We start from the raw sequence: 16,139 nt of genomic DNA on the forward strand, positions 1-16,139 counted from the left end.
TAACCTTTCTCTTGAATATTTTGGGAAGATGACAACTAGAAGTTTAATTTTTCAAGAAAGGAGCCCCAAAACATAGAACATGCTAATGTTGCTAAAAATCTGGATCCAATTTACCTGAAGGAGAGCCATGAGTTGAGGTCATACTTTTGACCTTGGAGTCTGATAGTCGAGAGATACTGTTAGCTCTAATTCTAGGAGAAAATTTATCTGATGGTACTAATCGGGCTCCACTTCTAATGATGGCTTCTGCGGTACGTGAAGAGGCACTGCTTCTAGATATCGTTGCTTCAGAGTCACTACGAGCTGACAGTGAGCCCAGTCTTGTTCTACGAGGCTGAGCCAATAAATCAATCCTAGAGATGTTACGCCTTCCTGTGGGAGGTTTTGATGTAGAACTTGTTGTGGATACTTCAGAAGCAACAGATGCTTTGTCAGCATCAGCAAGTTCACTGTCTGAAGCTTCACCAAGTCGTGCCCTGCGCAAAAGGGAAGTCCTGGTAGGTCGTGGCCTTGGAAGAGTGGTTGATTTACTGGATGAACCAGATGCTACAGCAGAAGTCTTGGATTTTGTTACTTTACTTCCTTCCAGTTTGGAATGTACATGCTCATCAGTGGAGGTAAGTGGAGTCCTTCCATGAGATTTACAAGAGTAAGTTTCCTGATCAGATGACATAATATCAGAGATAGCAGAATGAGGTACACTAGAGGTTTGGTCATCATCTGTTAAGTCTACTGAAGGCTGTCTCATTCTCCCACTGGACTGTACAAATTTACGACCATCTGCTCTTGAACCTACATCTGTGGAACGACTTTTTGTTTTCTTTTCAATTTTTTCCCTAGTACCTGAAGATGATGATTTTGTAGCATCTTTGGAAGGAGAACCTGTGGAACACCTATCTTTATAGAGGCTAGTGAAACTCTTACGCTTTTGGGTCGACTTTCTTTCAGTCTCTCCAGTAACCAGACTGATTGTACTAGCTGTATCCACATCAGATTCTGGTGAAATAGAATTGTCTCTATTGTAACTGGGAGTATCTGGGCCTTCATCAGTTTTATTATCTTCACGCAGTTTAGCTTCTAGAAAAGCCATTACTGCCTCAGTGTCTTTTAGAATAAGGGTTGTGTCCATACTAGAATCAGTATCCAAAGACTCATTTCTTTCTCTTATTCTACTTGCAGACGTTAATGTTAAAGAAGGGGGAGTAGATGATGTCTGTTTATTTATATGGGGAATAAGTTCTATGGGTATGTTTGGGCTAGGTTTTTCTATAGTGAAGCTCCCTTGTCGTACTAAGGACTTGGAGGATTCCTTCTTGTCTCCTCCCTTCAAAGTTTGACTTTTCAGAATTTCCTCAGCTTTTCTTCTCTTGCTCTCATTTTGTATAACCCTGTCTCCTTTGCTAGAAGGATGTCCTGAAATTTTTTCTTGAGGTTGTGACTCTTGCTTAAAAGATTCCTCCCTACATTTATCTATCTGACCTGAAACACTTTTGGAAGACAATTTAGTAGCTGTCCACTGTGCCTCCTCCTTTTGTTCTTGTTGGTGCTGAATTTTTGCTAATGTTTGCTTTACCAAAGAAACTTCCTTGTCAGTTTCATTTTTCTCCTTTCCAGGAGAAGAGCTGCCTAAGTGAAGTAAGGTTTTATTATCTCCACCAGTTTTAAGAGTCTCACCATTTACTGCCCTATTCATTTTATTCAGGGCTCTGTCAGCATCTTGCTTATCTTTTTGGTATACCTGTGTAGGAGTTTCTTTCTCCTGAAGTTCTGTGTCTTGTTTTTCTCCTATCTCTGATCTCGGTGTTATAACCTTTACTCTGGAGCTCTCAAGAGACTTTTCTTCATTTGGAAGTTGGGGAAGGGTTCGTCTCCTTCTTTCTCCCTGACTAGCCAAAGAAGTTGCAGAGCCAGTACCTCTCATTGAAATGCCAGATTCACTGATATCTGTATCTACAACATAAAAACCACGAAGAAGAAATTAATTAGGGCAAAAAATTAAAAATAAAAGGAATATTAGATAGTCATTCCCTGGTATTTGTGGAGATTAGTTCCAGGAGCCCCCATGGATACTAAAGTCTGCGGATGCTCAAGTCACTTACATAAATGGTACAGTATTTGCATATAACCTATGCACATCCTCTGGTATACTTTAAATCATCTCTAGATTACTTAAAATTACCTAATACAATGTAAATGCTATGTAAATAGTTGATATACTGTATTGTTTAGAGAATAATGATTAGAAAATAAAGTCTGTATATGTTCAGTATGGAAAAAATCATCTTTTTCTCTTGAATATTTTTGATTTGTGGTTGACTCTACGATGTAAAACCCATGGATACAGAGGACCAACTGTATTACATTATATTTTGAAGTGTGAGTTAAGAAATGACTTAAGTATAAAAAATAAATGAGCCAGCATTGTGACTAGTAGTTTAAAAATTTAAGTACAATTTCAGGCTGTACAAATAGACAATTAATAGAGGAGTAAGGAAAGTAAATTGTATGAGATAAAAATTAGAGTTATCTGATCTTTTTTTCTTTCATATGTTTTTTTTTCATTTTTAATTGTCAAAATTGTATTTATGGTATATAACATGATGTTTTGATATACATATACATCATCGAATGGCTAAATGAAGCTCGCATATCCATTATCTCACATATTTATCATCATTTTTATGGTTAAAACATTTAAAATCTTCTCTCCTGGCAATTTTCAAATATGTAATACATTGTTATTAACTGTAGTCATCATAGTGTACAAGGGTCATTTGATCTTAACCTACATCTGTTGTTCTTTTTCTCTCAATGTGTTTTATAGCAGGGAAGTCCACTGTGTTCATTCTTGCTTTTGTGACTTTCCATCCTTAAGGTCTGCTCAAGAAAACAGAATCTAACTAGTTTATTACAGGATTGTACAGATGATTTAATTTGCTATATTTTCAATTACATAATAGGGAAAAATAACATACCTAGTTTTTAATAAGCAGCATTACCTGCTTGAAAGAATGACAATTTTAGATTTCCTAAGTAAATATTTTTTAAAAATTACTTTTTTTTTAAAATCTAAAGCTGATTAAAAAATCCTAAATATGAAATGTCTTACTTTTCATACTTAGGACATGTCATAATTTTATAAATGGAGGATTTTTAAATTATAGTCTTCCGGTATATATTAGGGCCACGTATGAAAATACGCAATCCCTTTTGTTTCTTCAAATAAGTAGAAGCCAATGAGAAAATACATACTTTAATTTTTCCAAGTGAGAGAATCTGAGACTACTTAAGGAGAATATTCCTGACTGTTAAAAATGGAATGTATTTCTCAGAAAAGGGAAACATCTTTTCAGGGAAATACAAATTAACATAGAAAGTATTATAACCTTTTAGGGATAAATGGGGAAAAGGACACTACATATAGCTTCTGTGGGTCTTTTTTTCCCCTTTATAATCCTAAAAGTTTAGTATTTAAATACCATAGCAATACAATGGTTATGATGCAGGGAAATACTTATCAAACTGACTGATGAAACTTTAATTTAGCAATTAACCATGTTATATCGTATGTTGTTTATTCCTGCATGAATATGTCTTATCTCCTTAGTGCTAACTGAACTACCTACCGTAAATGAAATGGCTGTTTTATCTTTCTGTATTTTTCTAGTATTTCTTACACTCTCCTGTTTCTAACACACACTCAATGTATGTTTAACAAGAACACTTTAGGATTTAAGTGGATTTGTCAGCTTATCTAGATAAATTGATTTAGAATATTATAAAACAGAAATGAGATCATGAAAGCTAAGTGGTCTATTATTTTTTATAATAAGGGTAGAATATTATTTCACAGCTAAAACTTAATATTAATAATTTACAATAGATTTTTGGGAATACTAGTAATTACTTGTATGATAAATAACTTTTCTAGTACACTGCTATGCAGCATCCTCAAATATTTGCTAATTTTCACAAAATTCTTAAGACAGATTTTGGGGTGCCACAAACAGAAACAAATTTCCATTTTTAACAAGAATAAAATTAAGAATACAGATAAAAACCACATACAAATTCTCCCTGTGGGTCTTTTTCTTTTTTTTTTTTTTTTTCCTATGAACAAGTCTTTATTTTTCATCTTGGATAAGTTTTAATTTTTATTGTAAATTGGCAATTCATAATCATATATTTATGGGGTACAAATCAATGTTATAACCTATGAAAATAGTGTGGAATAATTAAATCAAGCTACTTAACATATCCATCGCCTCAAATACTTAATATTTTTTGTGATGAGAACATTTGAAGCTTACTCTCTTAGCAGTTTTGAAATGTACAATACTCTAACACCATATTCACCATGCTGTGCAATAAATCTCAAAAAAATCTGCCATATTTCTTTTGTCTCAGATTCTGTGCCTTTTGACCATCACCTCCTCCTCCCTCACCCTTGAGCATCTTATTTTTAATTAAGAATATAATTAACTGAATCTAATAATGAAAATCATTAGAAGTATACAATTTCATTTTTTTAAAGAAACTTTGTATTTCTCCTCACAGAAATATAATTAAAAGGTAATAAAAATCACACTACATAGATGTGTGAGATGCATTAAGTAACTTCTCTTTCACTGAACGTATGGCATAAAGTAGACTCAAAAAATATTTGTTGTATTTATGAATGGACCTGTCTTAGTCTTATCTTTAAATTTTCATTATGTAATATATATAAATTCATACACACATATAAATGCATCATCTACAAATTATCTCCTTATCTTCAGTTAGGATTATACTTTAATGATATCTGCATTATTAGTCAAAATAAAATTTTATCCTAAGATATCAGTATATCAAAAAGAATAGGAAGAATTTTGATTTAAAAGTAAAAACATAAGGTTTTAAAACCAGACTTGAAATGAATAGCATAAATTTGCAACTAAAAGGAAAAGTGCCTCAGAATCAACTACTAAATCCTCCATCTGTCCTGTACTTTCAACTTATGAAGTACACATTTTTCAAAAAAGAAAAAGTTTTATCACTTGAAATTTTTCTGCTGCTTAAAATCCCTTAAAATACAAAATGTCTAATAAATATCAGCTTTTTACCTATTAAAAAAATCACTTATGTAGTGTGAGCATGAGAATATTTGAATATGTTTATTTAGGTTTAATTTACTTCTCACTATATAGATTTAGCTTGTTTTTAGCAACTGATATATGATTCACAAAAAGAGAAAGAGACGAAGAGAGGAAGAAAGAAAGAAAATACCATTCTCTAAAGGAACAGGTGTAGACAATTCCATTATCCTTTCTTCTTGATCATGCCTTGTATGATTAGCAGCCAAACTAGCCCACTGTGAAACCCAACGTTTGTTTCCAGATGAAGATGTGCCTTCCTAAAGGAGAAAAATAAGAGAATGAAATAATGTAGTCTGTCCAAATCTGATTTCCATGAAAGAAAATTTCATTTAGTCACATTAACCTGTCATACAAAAGCATAATTAAATCTCACCTTGATATATATTCACTTATTAAATCTTCTCACATATAACATCAAAATTCTCTAGAAATGAAGATTTACTCTGAAAAAAATTATGTCACTAAAAATAGCACCTCTTACTAAAAATCCAAGCCAGGGCTTCATACTGAAACTGTAATAACTAGGAAATGGAAAGCTATTTGCACTACTCAAAACAAATATTTAATTAAAAGTCTTAGATTTACTGTATTAATGATGACAGGATAAATACTGATGAAGTGGCCAGATGTGGTGGTTTGTGCCTGTAATCCCAGGACTTCATGAGGCCAAGGCAGGAGGATTGTTTGAGCCCAGGAGTTCAAGACCAGCCTGGGCAACAGAGTGAGAACTCATCTCTACAAAAAATAAAATAATTAGCTGGGCATGGTGGCATGTGCCTGTAGTCCCAGCTACTAGGGAGGTTGATGCAGGAGAATTACTTGAGCCCAGGAGTTTGAGGTTGCAGTGAGCTATGATCGTGCCACTGCATTCCAGCCTGGGTGACAGAGAAAGACCCTGTCCTAAAACAAAACAAAACAAAACAAACAAACAAACAAAAATATATATATACTGATGATGTAAAGATTTCATGCAGATTATACACTCTATGATTTCAAAAACAGTAGGTTAAAATAGTAAATATAAAGAATGACATATATAGAGTGAAGCCTAAGCATACCAAAGCCCAGTGAATCCTAGAATTCCCTTCCAAGGTTTTGTGGTACCTGCCTACATATTTTTCTTTTCTTTTTTTTTTATTTCAGGATATTATGAGGGTACAAACATTTTGGTTACATTTTATGTCTTTGTCTCACCCAAGAGAGGGTGAGAGGCATGCCCTTCCCTTCTACAATGCTCACTGCATCCATCAGTGGTGAGTTTACCACTCCTCCAACCCTCCAATCCCTGGAGAATATATCTACCGTGTGAGCACCATAGTGTGGATCAGTCAGTGCCAATCTGATGGTGAGTACATGTGGAGCCTATTCTTCAGATCTTGTGATACCTCACTTCGAATAATGGGCTCAAGCTCTATCCAGGAAAATATAAGAGGTTCTAGATCACTGTCATTTCTTATAATTGAGTAATACTCCATTGTATACATATACCAAATTTTAATAATCCACTCATGAATTGACGGGCACTTGGGTTGTTTCCACGTCCTTGCAATAGTGAATTGTGCTGCCATAAACATTCGGGTGCAGATGTCTTTATTACAGAATGTCTTTTGCTCTTTTGGGTAGATGCCTAATAGTACTATTGCTGAATCAAATGGCATTTCTATTTTTAGCTCTTTGTAGTATCTCCAAATTCTTTTCCACGGAGGTTGCACTAATTTGCAGTCCCACCAGCAGTGCAACAGTGTTCCTGTCTCTCCACATCCTCACCAGCATTTGTTGTTTTGGGATCTTTTGATAGAGGCCAATCTCACTGGGGTTAGGTGACATCTCATTGTGGTTTTGATTTGCATTTCTCTAATGATTAGAAATGTTCAGCATTTTTTTATGTTTGCTGTCCATTATTCTGTCTTCTTTAGAAAAGTTTCTGTTCATTTCCTTTGCCCATTTATTGATGGGGTTGTTTGATTTTTTCTTGTTGATTTTTTTAAGTTCTAGATAGATTCTTGTTATCAGCCCTTTATCGGATGTGTAGAAAGCAAATATTTTCTCCTATTCTGTAGGCTCTCTATTCGCTCTAGTGATAGTTTCCTTGGCTGTTCAAAAGCTTTTTAATTTGATCAGATCCCATTTATTTATTTTTGTTGCTGCTATGATTGCTTTGGAGGTCTTCTTCAAAAATTCTTTGCCTAGGCCAATGTCTGAAAGGGTCTTCCCAACATCTTCTTCTAGAATTCTTAAGGTTTCATGTCTTATGTTTAAGTCTGTTATCCATCTTGAATTGATTTTTGTGAGAGGTGAGAGGTGAGGATCCAGTTTCAATCTTCTGCATGTAGCTATCCAGTTTTCCCAGGACCATTTATTGAAAAGAGATTCTTTTCCCCAGTGTATATTTTGTCTGTTTTGTCAAAGATTAGATTACCATATGTGGATGGTTTCATCCCTGGATTTTCCGTCCTGTTCCAAAGGTCTATGTCTCTGTTCTTGTGCCTGTACCATGCTGTTTTAATTACTATATACTTGTAGTACTGCTTGAAGTCTGGTAGACTAATACCTCCCAGTTTGTTCTTTTTACTTAAGATTGCTTTGGCTATACGAGGTCTTCTCTGGTTCCATACAAAGCACAGAATTATATTTTCTAGATCTGTGAAGAATGATGATGGTATTTTGATAAGGATTGCATTAATTCTGTATATCACTTTAGGTAGTATGGAAATTTTAACAATATTTAATTCTACCAATCCATGAGCAAGGTAGATTTTTCCATCTGTTTTCCATCTTCTACAATTTCTTTTCTTAGTGTTTCATAGTTCTTCCCGTATATGTCTCTCACATCTTTCAAGAATGATGATGGTATTTTGATAAGGATTGCATTAATTCTGTATATCACTTTAGGTAGTATGGAAATTTTAACAATATTTAATTCTACCAATCCATGAGCAAGGTAGATTTTTCCATCTGTTTCCATCTTCTACAATTTCTTTTCTTAGTGTTTCATAGTTCTTCCCGTATATGTCTCTCACATCTTTCGTTAAATATATTCCTAGATATTTAATTTTCTTTGACGCTATTGTAAAAGGTATTCCATTTTTTATTTGAATTTTGGCTTGACTGTTATTGGTGTATATGAATGCCTCTGATTTGTGTATATTGATTTTGTATCCTGAGACTTTACTGAATTCATTTATCAATTCTAGGAGTCTCTTGGTTGAATCCTTGGGGTTTTCTAGATATAATATCGCATCATCGGCAAAGAGTGAGAGTTTGATCTCACCTGCCCCCATCCTGCCTGCATTTCTGAGTACTAAAGGTGGTACCAGAGCCATCTGGACCATGCTAATATCCACAATACATGGGTTTGTTTCACTGACATACACTTATGTAAAACCATTCTGTGAAAAGCATTTTAATGGCCCATTAGGTAACTCCTACAAAGGCAGGGACATACTGGGGCTCTATAAATTTTACCTGGCATGGGTTGCGGGAATAGAGAAGAGAGGAGGGAATCTATTTAAATTCACATTCAACACAATCCTCCTGGATTAATCAGAATATCAAAATACTGCCTCAAGTAGCTTTTACCTGCTTTCAGTAAGTAAATTATCATCTCATAAAACAGAAACCAGAATAAAAATTTTCCAAATCAAGGGAGAATGAAGAACACTAACATACAGTATTTGCTTTGACAGTATTCAGGAAATAGCAGACCATGAAGAGAGAATTTTAATATTATAAACAAACATATAGAACTATTTACCTGTATATAAAAATATTTATATTTCACACGAATGCAACATTCTATTTATACTTTCTTTTACTTATACCTTAAGATTTTCTTTTATTAATATTTTATACTTATTGATAATTTGTATATTAGAAATTTCCTGAGAGGTAATATAGCGTAAGTCAAAGAATGAATTAAGAAATCAAGGGTGCTAAAGGTTCAAATTCTGGCTCCACAAACTACTAGTCATAAGACCTTGGTCAAGTTAATTTCTATGTATTTCAGTTTCCTTATTTGTAAAATTGCACACAGAAAGCTTCTATTGAATGTCATCTCTTATTATCAGAATAAATAATAATTAATACTTCTGAATTATATACGTTTTTACATTATATAAATGTGCAATGAAAATTCTAATATTTCAGATAAGGGAAAAAACATTTGTTAAGTGCATAAATCTCAGGCAAGTACTATGCTGGGTGCTTTATAGACTTCATTAGAATTCTCTGTAATGGGCTTTACCAAAAACACCATTTGTGTAGATGAGAAAACTGAGGATAAGAGAAGTGACTGACTCAAAGGCAGTCAGCTACAAATGGCAGCTCTGGGATTTGTACTCAGGCCTTTCCAGCAGCTCTACTATCCTATATTGATTCGCTAACTATCTTAACCAAGCTAACCTTAATTAATTTCACATTATTCTAATTACATCTAACCTAAACATTTGTACCCCCATAATATGCTGAAACAAAAAAAATTTTTTTAAAGTATATTCTGGGCTACACTGCACTGGCACTTATTGAGGTATATAAGTTGTATCTATCAGGTAGTACCTTGCATAATGTTTCTTGGCATGATATCAAGGTCTTCCAATTTCAAAAATACTTCCTATAAATTATAAGTGGTGTAGGTTTCTTGTTTTATCTCATAATGCCAGTCAGAACCATGAGCAGAGCATATAGCTCATTAACTGCTTACTGAAATGTAATATTTTCCTCACTTACAAAAGAATATTAACTTTAAAAAAAACAAAAACTAAAACTGAATTACTGCAAAATTGCATTAGGTTTTTATTAGAAACAAAAAAATTGTGAAATTTTAGTTTTCAGAAGTATTTTACAAGGAGATAATATCAATTACTTAAAATAATGTAATGTACAAATGACAAAAATTTACACTCTATGCATGTAAAAAGTTAAGTATATGGAAGAGATGTATACCTCTGAGTTGTAAAATCCAGATGTAGTCAGTGGTTTTCTTTCTTCCATTACTACTGCAGCAGAATTAAGAGCCCAATCTTTTATTAGATCTTTATGTTTTTCATTGATAATAGGCCTATTATAATCCTGATTGTCATCTACTCCAAACACCTAGGGTGAAAAAATTATTTCATAAGGGAAAATGAAAAGTTTGTACCAGATGAGTATGTAAATATTATCACTAACTTCAGAGGCAAATATTATAAAAATATTCTAAATTAATTTCAATAAGCAATTTCAGAAATGATGAAAACTTGTTAAATGACAAAGTTACATTCATTTGGAGTGATGGGGAAGACTAAAATGGGTAGTCACAACTTATGTAAAAGTAACTATCCTTTTTTAATGTTTAGCAAATGTCCTATTTGATAAAAAAATAACAATGTTCAGGATATATTTGATTTGTTAAAAGATTTAATAATGTTGTTAAACACTACAATAAGGCAAAGAGTTAGAAAAGAGTACCTTTTCAGTTTGTTTCTTTGCTCTGTTATTTTTGAGAAGAATATTGAAAAACTATAAACACATGGCTCATTTTATCTGTTCCTTCTCTATCAAATAAATGTTAACGTTTATGTAGATGAGTTAAATTTATACATATAATTTTCTAAGGTGCCAAATAACAGATTTTATTGTATGATCTAGCATAATTCTCAAACTTTATTTGCCTAACAATCATTTAAAGACCTTTGAAATACAGATTCCTGGGCCTACACACACAGATCAACTTTTTCAAAAAGTAGGTTGTCAACAGTCAACACTTTTGAAAAGTTGTAAATACAGAAACAATCATGTGCTTTTCTTATGAGTAGGACCTGAGTCTTATTCATTTCCTGGCCCTGGATGTTGCTGAAGAGACTGGAAAAGTTTTAAGCATATAAACTTTACTATTCCATTTTATTATTAAGTCTCTACTTTGTTCCCAATGCTTATTCTTTACAGCTATTGTTTGTGGCTCTGATTAGTACAATCAAGAAAAATATTATACATTTGAATGAGCAATTTGTAAAAGAGGATCTTTAGAACATAACCAAAGAAAGCCTTCAATTTCTATAAGGGAAAAATACCTTAGGCTGAACTATTTTCTAGTAAAATTTTTAATTTAATTTGACTTCTAATAGTACAGTTATTTGATAAACTCTAAAGTTCATATTTAGTGAAACAGATACCAGATTTTCAAATTCACTAAAACTTGAAAATTTTACCACTAGATGGCCTTATTATTTAATATTTCATTCAAATATAACTACAGTTTTCAAAATTATGATTTAATATTCTGTTGAACTCAATATTCACATTATCTTCACTTTAACAGCAAATCATATATTATTAACTTTAAATCGAATATGAATTTTAGTAATCCATGAAAAGTACAATGTACAGAAGGAAAAAACAAAAACTGTTTAATTTTGCTAAACATTAGAATGAGTTCAGTTGAATAACAGCAGTACAAAAACCTGAGTATCCCTGTGTCCTTTGCCTTTAATCTCACTTGTAAAGAAAGCAAATTAGAGCTATTGAAATTATTTGTGTCTATCTTTAAAAAAATTAAAAATCATTTCTAACTCAAGCCATTGAACTCTAAATTTACTGAAGTTTACTTTCTTATTTTTATAATTACTAGAAAAAATATAACTCAAGTTTGGAATCAGGAAGTAAAAAAAAAAACCCATATATAATTATTTGCATTTTTCCATCTCTCTGCATTTTAATTTAGGAATTTCCTTATGTGATTTTCTTATTTATTGATATTTAATTCTAATCCATACTAAAAACATGATTTCTTCAAACATTTAAGCACCAGCAGTTTCAAGTAAAATATAATACACCTCTCCAAATCACTTCTGACACCATCTAGAAATGATAACATAAGACACACAGAGAATCAATGTTTGAGGTCGGGGTGCTGAAGTTGGACAGAAAGTGCTCAGATGACTTTTGGCAGATTCCTTTTAAAGCATCAGAGACAGCTATGCTTATATTGTTAGAGGAATAACAATTATTTCTTTTCCAAACACAAGTGGTAGGGCCTAAAGTACTACTGCATGGGAAAAGAAGCTTTCAAACTTCACACCTGTATTTTTAACAGAATTTTGAAAAATTAATGATATAATAACAATGACTAGTCCAGACTGAAATCCTTACCTATTCATTTTCGTGTATAAGTAGAAAAACATCCACTTGTGACCTCTTTCATGTGAAAACAAAGGGAATATAAACAGTATATATATATATTTTAAAGCTATTATACTTTTCAAATTTAATAAGCATACACAATCTGATGTAAGATCTAATAATTGGACAGAACTTGAGAGCTCCTCAAAGCCACGACCAACTTTGCTAGGTCTTCTCATCTTTCATTCCAGATTCTGTTCATCCACATGCAAGGCTTCACTTCAATTACAACTAAAGACAGCTGCTTACCTGTCATCCCTCCTCCTAGATGGCTCAAAGGTATTTCACACATAGTATGTTAGCCCTAGTTCATGATTCTCTTCCCTCCCCACTCTGACCTGGTCTCAATCAAAGCCCAATATGATATAGTACAAAATCTGGGTCTCTCATCCAACAGGGGACTTCTTTAGGCTGGAAGTCTACAGGGGCGAAGGGGATGTAATCAGATATCTAATTTTTATGCTTCCTCTCTAACAGAACCTTGCACTCCAAGTCTGCTAGTCAGTTCCTAATTCTTCCAGGGTAGGAGCAAAGGAAGGAGGAATGGCACAGGAAAAGAAAACTTTGTGAACCTGCACTATCAGAGCTCTCCGGGCCTGGCACATGCTTAAAAACAACTTATTTATCTTGGGGGTGGGGAGTGGCTTTCATGTGCTCTCTCTTACAGTTCTCTTGATCCAAGTAGATACATCTCTATTTGGGGAGTGACCCGTGACCCCTACCTCATGGCCTCTAGGCTTGTGTTAAGAAGATAGCACCTCTCTCCCCATCCCATTGAAACAATTATGAAATATGTTCTCAATATTTTCTTTTTGAATATATGCATATGATATTTGGCATCTCACTTTGGGATTTCACATCTATAGCTTGGTGGCTACTCCAAACAATTTAACAACCTGTTATTGAGGTATGGTCTTTACTATCCATAAGCTACTGGGTTAGCCACCATAGGGCATTTAAAAATCTGTATGACTTGAGGAAGTTTAGGTCTAATAAAAGAGCTTACACAAAATAGAGAATGTCACCTGGAAGAGCCAAGCAGGGGTACTCTGTAATTAAAACCAAATTTATATAAGAACCCAACTTATTTTCAGATTTTAGTTTTAAATTCAAAGAGACTAAACATTCTCCAGATAACAAATTAGTATGTCCAATACAAACCAAGCCTATGAAAAGTCTGACATTGCTTTTATTCACTAGCACATTATCATTATTGTCATTATTATTTAAAACCTCAGTCTGTACAGAAAAAGTCCAAAGTTTCCAATTCTAAAATTGGAATGGTGGGCAGGGGGGAATAGTGGTATATCAAACCAAACAATACAGGGTCAACTTTCATTGGGGTAAATATCCCACCTATTGAATACTTACAGAGAGGTCAAAATTACATTTAATAACATCAGATATAGGAGGCTTGCTTATTGTGACAAAAGATGGAGACCAGTGTCAAAGAGGTGAGGGCCGTGGGGGAAGACTTAGGCATATCAGTATGGTATTATAATACAAATCTAGAGCAAAATGATAATTCAACAGCAACAGTCCTCAATTAGTTTTAAAAATATCCAAATCAGTTGGAATTCAGAATTCATCTTCCCACAGAAATCAGAAACATAATGGTAGATTAAATACCAAGCTTCTATAGGTTAATTTTAAAATAACAACTGAAGAATAGTATTGCATTAGTATATCAATCATGCAATATCAAGGTGTCTCAGTAAAAATGTATTCAAGTTTCAACCTCATATAACTAGAACATCTCTCTCCTCAATGAGCAAGGACCTTCTGGGTAAGGAGAACAGGGTCTTTATATGGCTAAATCAATAATAGAATTCCCATGGCCATGAAAATCATTTGACACATAATTACTTCAAGAACTATACAGAATTCTAGACACAAGTGTCAAGGAATGAAATCAAGATGATTTAAGGGGAGGATTATTTTTTTTAATTTGTAATTTTTCATGAAAATCTAATTTTACTTTTAAGAAGAAAAATCCCTTAAAATTCAATTGAATAAATGATTCTGAATGTTTAACATAGATTTTTATACCATTTTTGTAATAAACTTTTAAATTTAAAACTCAGACAAAATTATCGGAAAGAGCTTAGAAAGCGGGTTGGGAGAGACATGTTATAATTGATCACGGTGCACAAGTATGTACATGCATGTTCACAGTAGAATTAATTACATAGCCAAAGGTAGAAAAAACATAAATGTCCATCAATGGAGGAATGAATAAAGAAAATGTGGTTTATCCAAACAACGAGATATTATTCAGCCATAAAAAGAAATGAGGTACAGATACATGCTACAACATGGATGAATCTTGAAAACATTATTCTACATGAAAGAAGCCAGTTACAAAAGGCCACATACAGTATGATTCATTTATATAAAATGTCCAGAATAAGCCAATCCATAGAGACAGAAAGTAGATTAGTGGCTACCAAGGGGTTAGGGGAGGAAGAAATGGGAAATGGCTGATTAATGGATATGAGATTTCTTTCTGGAATAATGAAAATGTCCTGGAATTAGTGTTGATGGTTGTAAACACTGTGCATTTACTAAAAGCCAATGAACTGTACATGTTAATTGTTTAAAATGGTCAGTTTTATGGTATGTGAATGTTACCTCAATTTTTTTTTTTTTAAAGGCACCATCATACCCTACCTTCTTCCTGTGCACATCTGTCTGGGTAAAAATATGCTCTCAAATCTTTGTCTTCCCTCTTAACGAATCTTATGTCCTTGATTCTTCCCCACTCCTTAGGAGTCTAATATCCGTAATCTCTGCCCTTTCCATCACTTTCACATCTCCCTCTATTAGCTCCTTCTTTCATATCTTCAAATTATGCTTAGATCTCATCCAATGCTTCTGTGGTTAAAATGTCCAATTTCTCTTCTCTTAATGGCTCATGTATTCCTTCCTTTGGTCTCTACAATCTGGCTGTTCATCAATGACCATTTTACTCTTTCCTTACCAGGCAAATTTTTAAGCTGGAAGCTGGGTATTGCTAGAAACTCAAAGAGTAGCTATAACCCTGTTCTAATTAAGGCACTCTCCTGAAACTTACACATTTCTCTTACGTCTGTCGTAATCTATAGTCTTTTGCAGCTTTCATACTTATACAAAACTAAGCTTGCAACACATACAAGGTTTTAAACTATACATTTTAACAAGTTATTTTAGGATCCAGATATAAACTAGTTTCAGCACATAAAAACAGAAAAACTTCTCTATCAGAGCCCGGTTGGATTTAATTAATCTATAAATTCATTGAAATAAATTTCTAATATATAGTTAATCACGTACAAATACTAACATAAATAAAAAAGCATGTCACAAATTTGTCTTTCTCATTCATTCATTAGAAAGATATTCAAATGTCTACTACATGCCAGGCATTTTTCTAGGCACAAGGAGTATGGAAGTGAACAAGACAAATGAGATCATTCTAGAGAGGACGGACAGAAAATAAACCAGATAGAAGTGTGTTCTATAAAGAAAATAAAACATGGTAACCTGATGAAAAGATACAAGAGGTGAATGCTGGGGTTACTTTAAATAGAGTAGTTAGAGAAAGCCGTATCAAAGGGAATTAAGAGATGAGTACAGAGTTTCCATTTTATAAGACAAAGAGTTATGGAGATGCATGGTGGCGATGGTTATACAACATTATGAATGCATTTAATAACACTGAACTGTACAGTTGAAAATGGCTAAGATGGTAAATTTTACATTTTGTGTATTTTACCATAATAAAAAATTAAAGGAATGAATAAAGTGAATTATGAGGAGCTAGGCATGCCAGAAACACAAGAAAGAGCTTACTTAACTGAAGGCACA

The 16,139-nt window shown here is 33.2% G+C and overlaps 1 protein-coding gene across 1 annotated transcript in view; it reads right to left on the minus strand.

Annotated features, from left to right (window-relative positions):
- Positions 1 to 16,139, minus strand: part of CEP170 (centrosomal protein 170kDa) — a 111,684-nt gene that overhangs the window by 38,170 nt on the left and 57,375 nt on the right. The window contains exons 11-13 of the mRNA XM_012644336.1: positions 10,080 to 10,229; positions 5,269 to 5,395; positions 115 to 1,950 (exon numbers count right to left, since the gene is read on the minus strand). Coding sequence (XP_012499790.1) covers positions 115 to 1,950; positions 5,269 to 5,395; positions 10,080 to 10,229 — 2,113 coding nt within the window. The remainder of the gene's footprint in view (positions 1 to 114; positions 1,951 to 5,268; positions 5,396 to 10,079; positions 10,230 to 16,139) is intronic.

Source organism: Propithecus coquereli, unplaced genomic scaffold (genome assembly GCF_000956105.1).
Source record: "Propithecus coquereli isolate 6110/MARCELLA unplaced genomic scaffold, Pcoq_1.0 Scaffold210, whole genome shotgun sequence".
NCBI classification, from domain to species: Eukaryota; Metazoa; Chordata; class Mammalia; order Primates; family Indriidae; genus Propithecus; species Propithecus coquereli.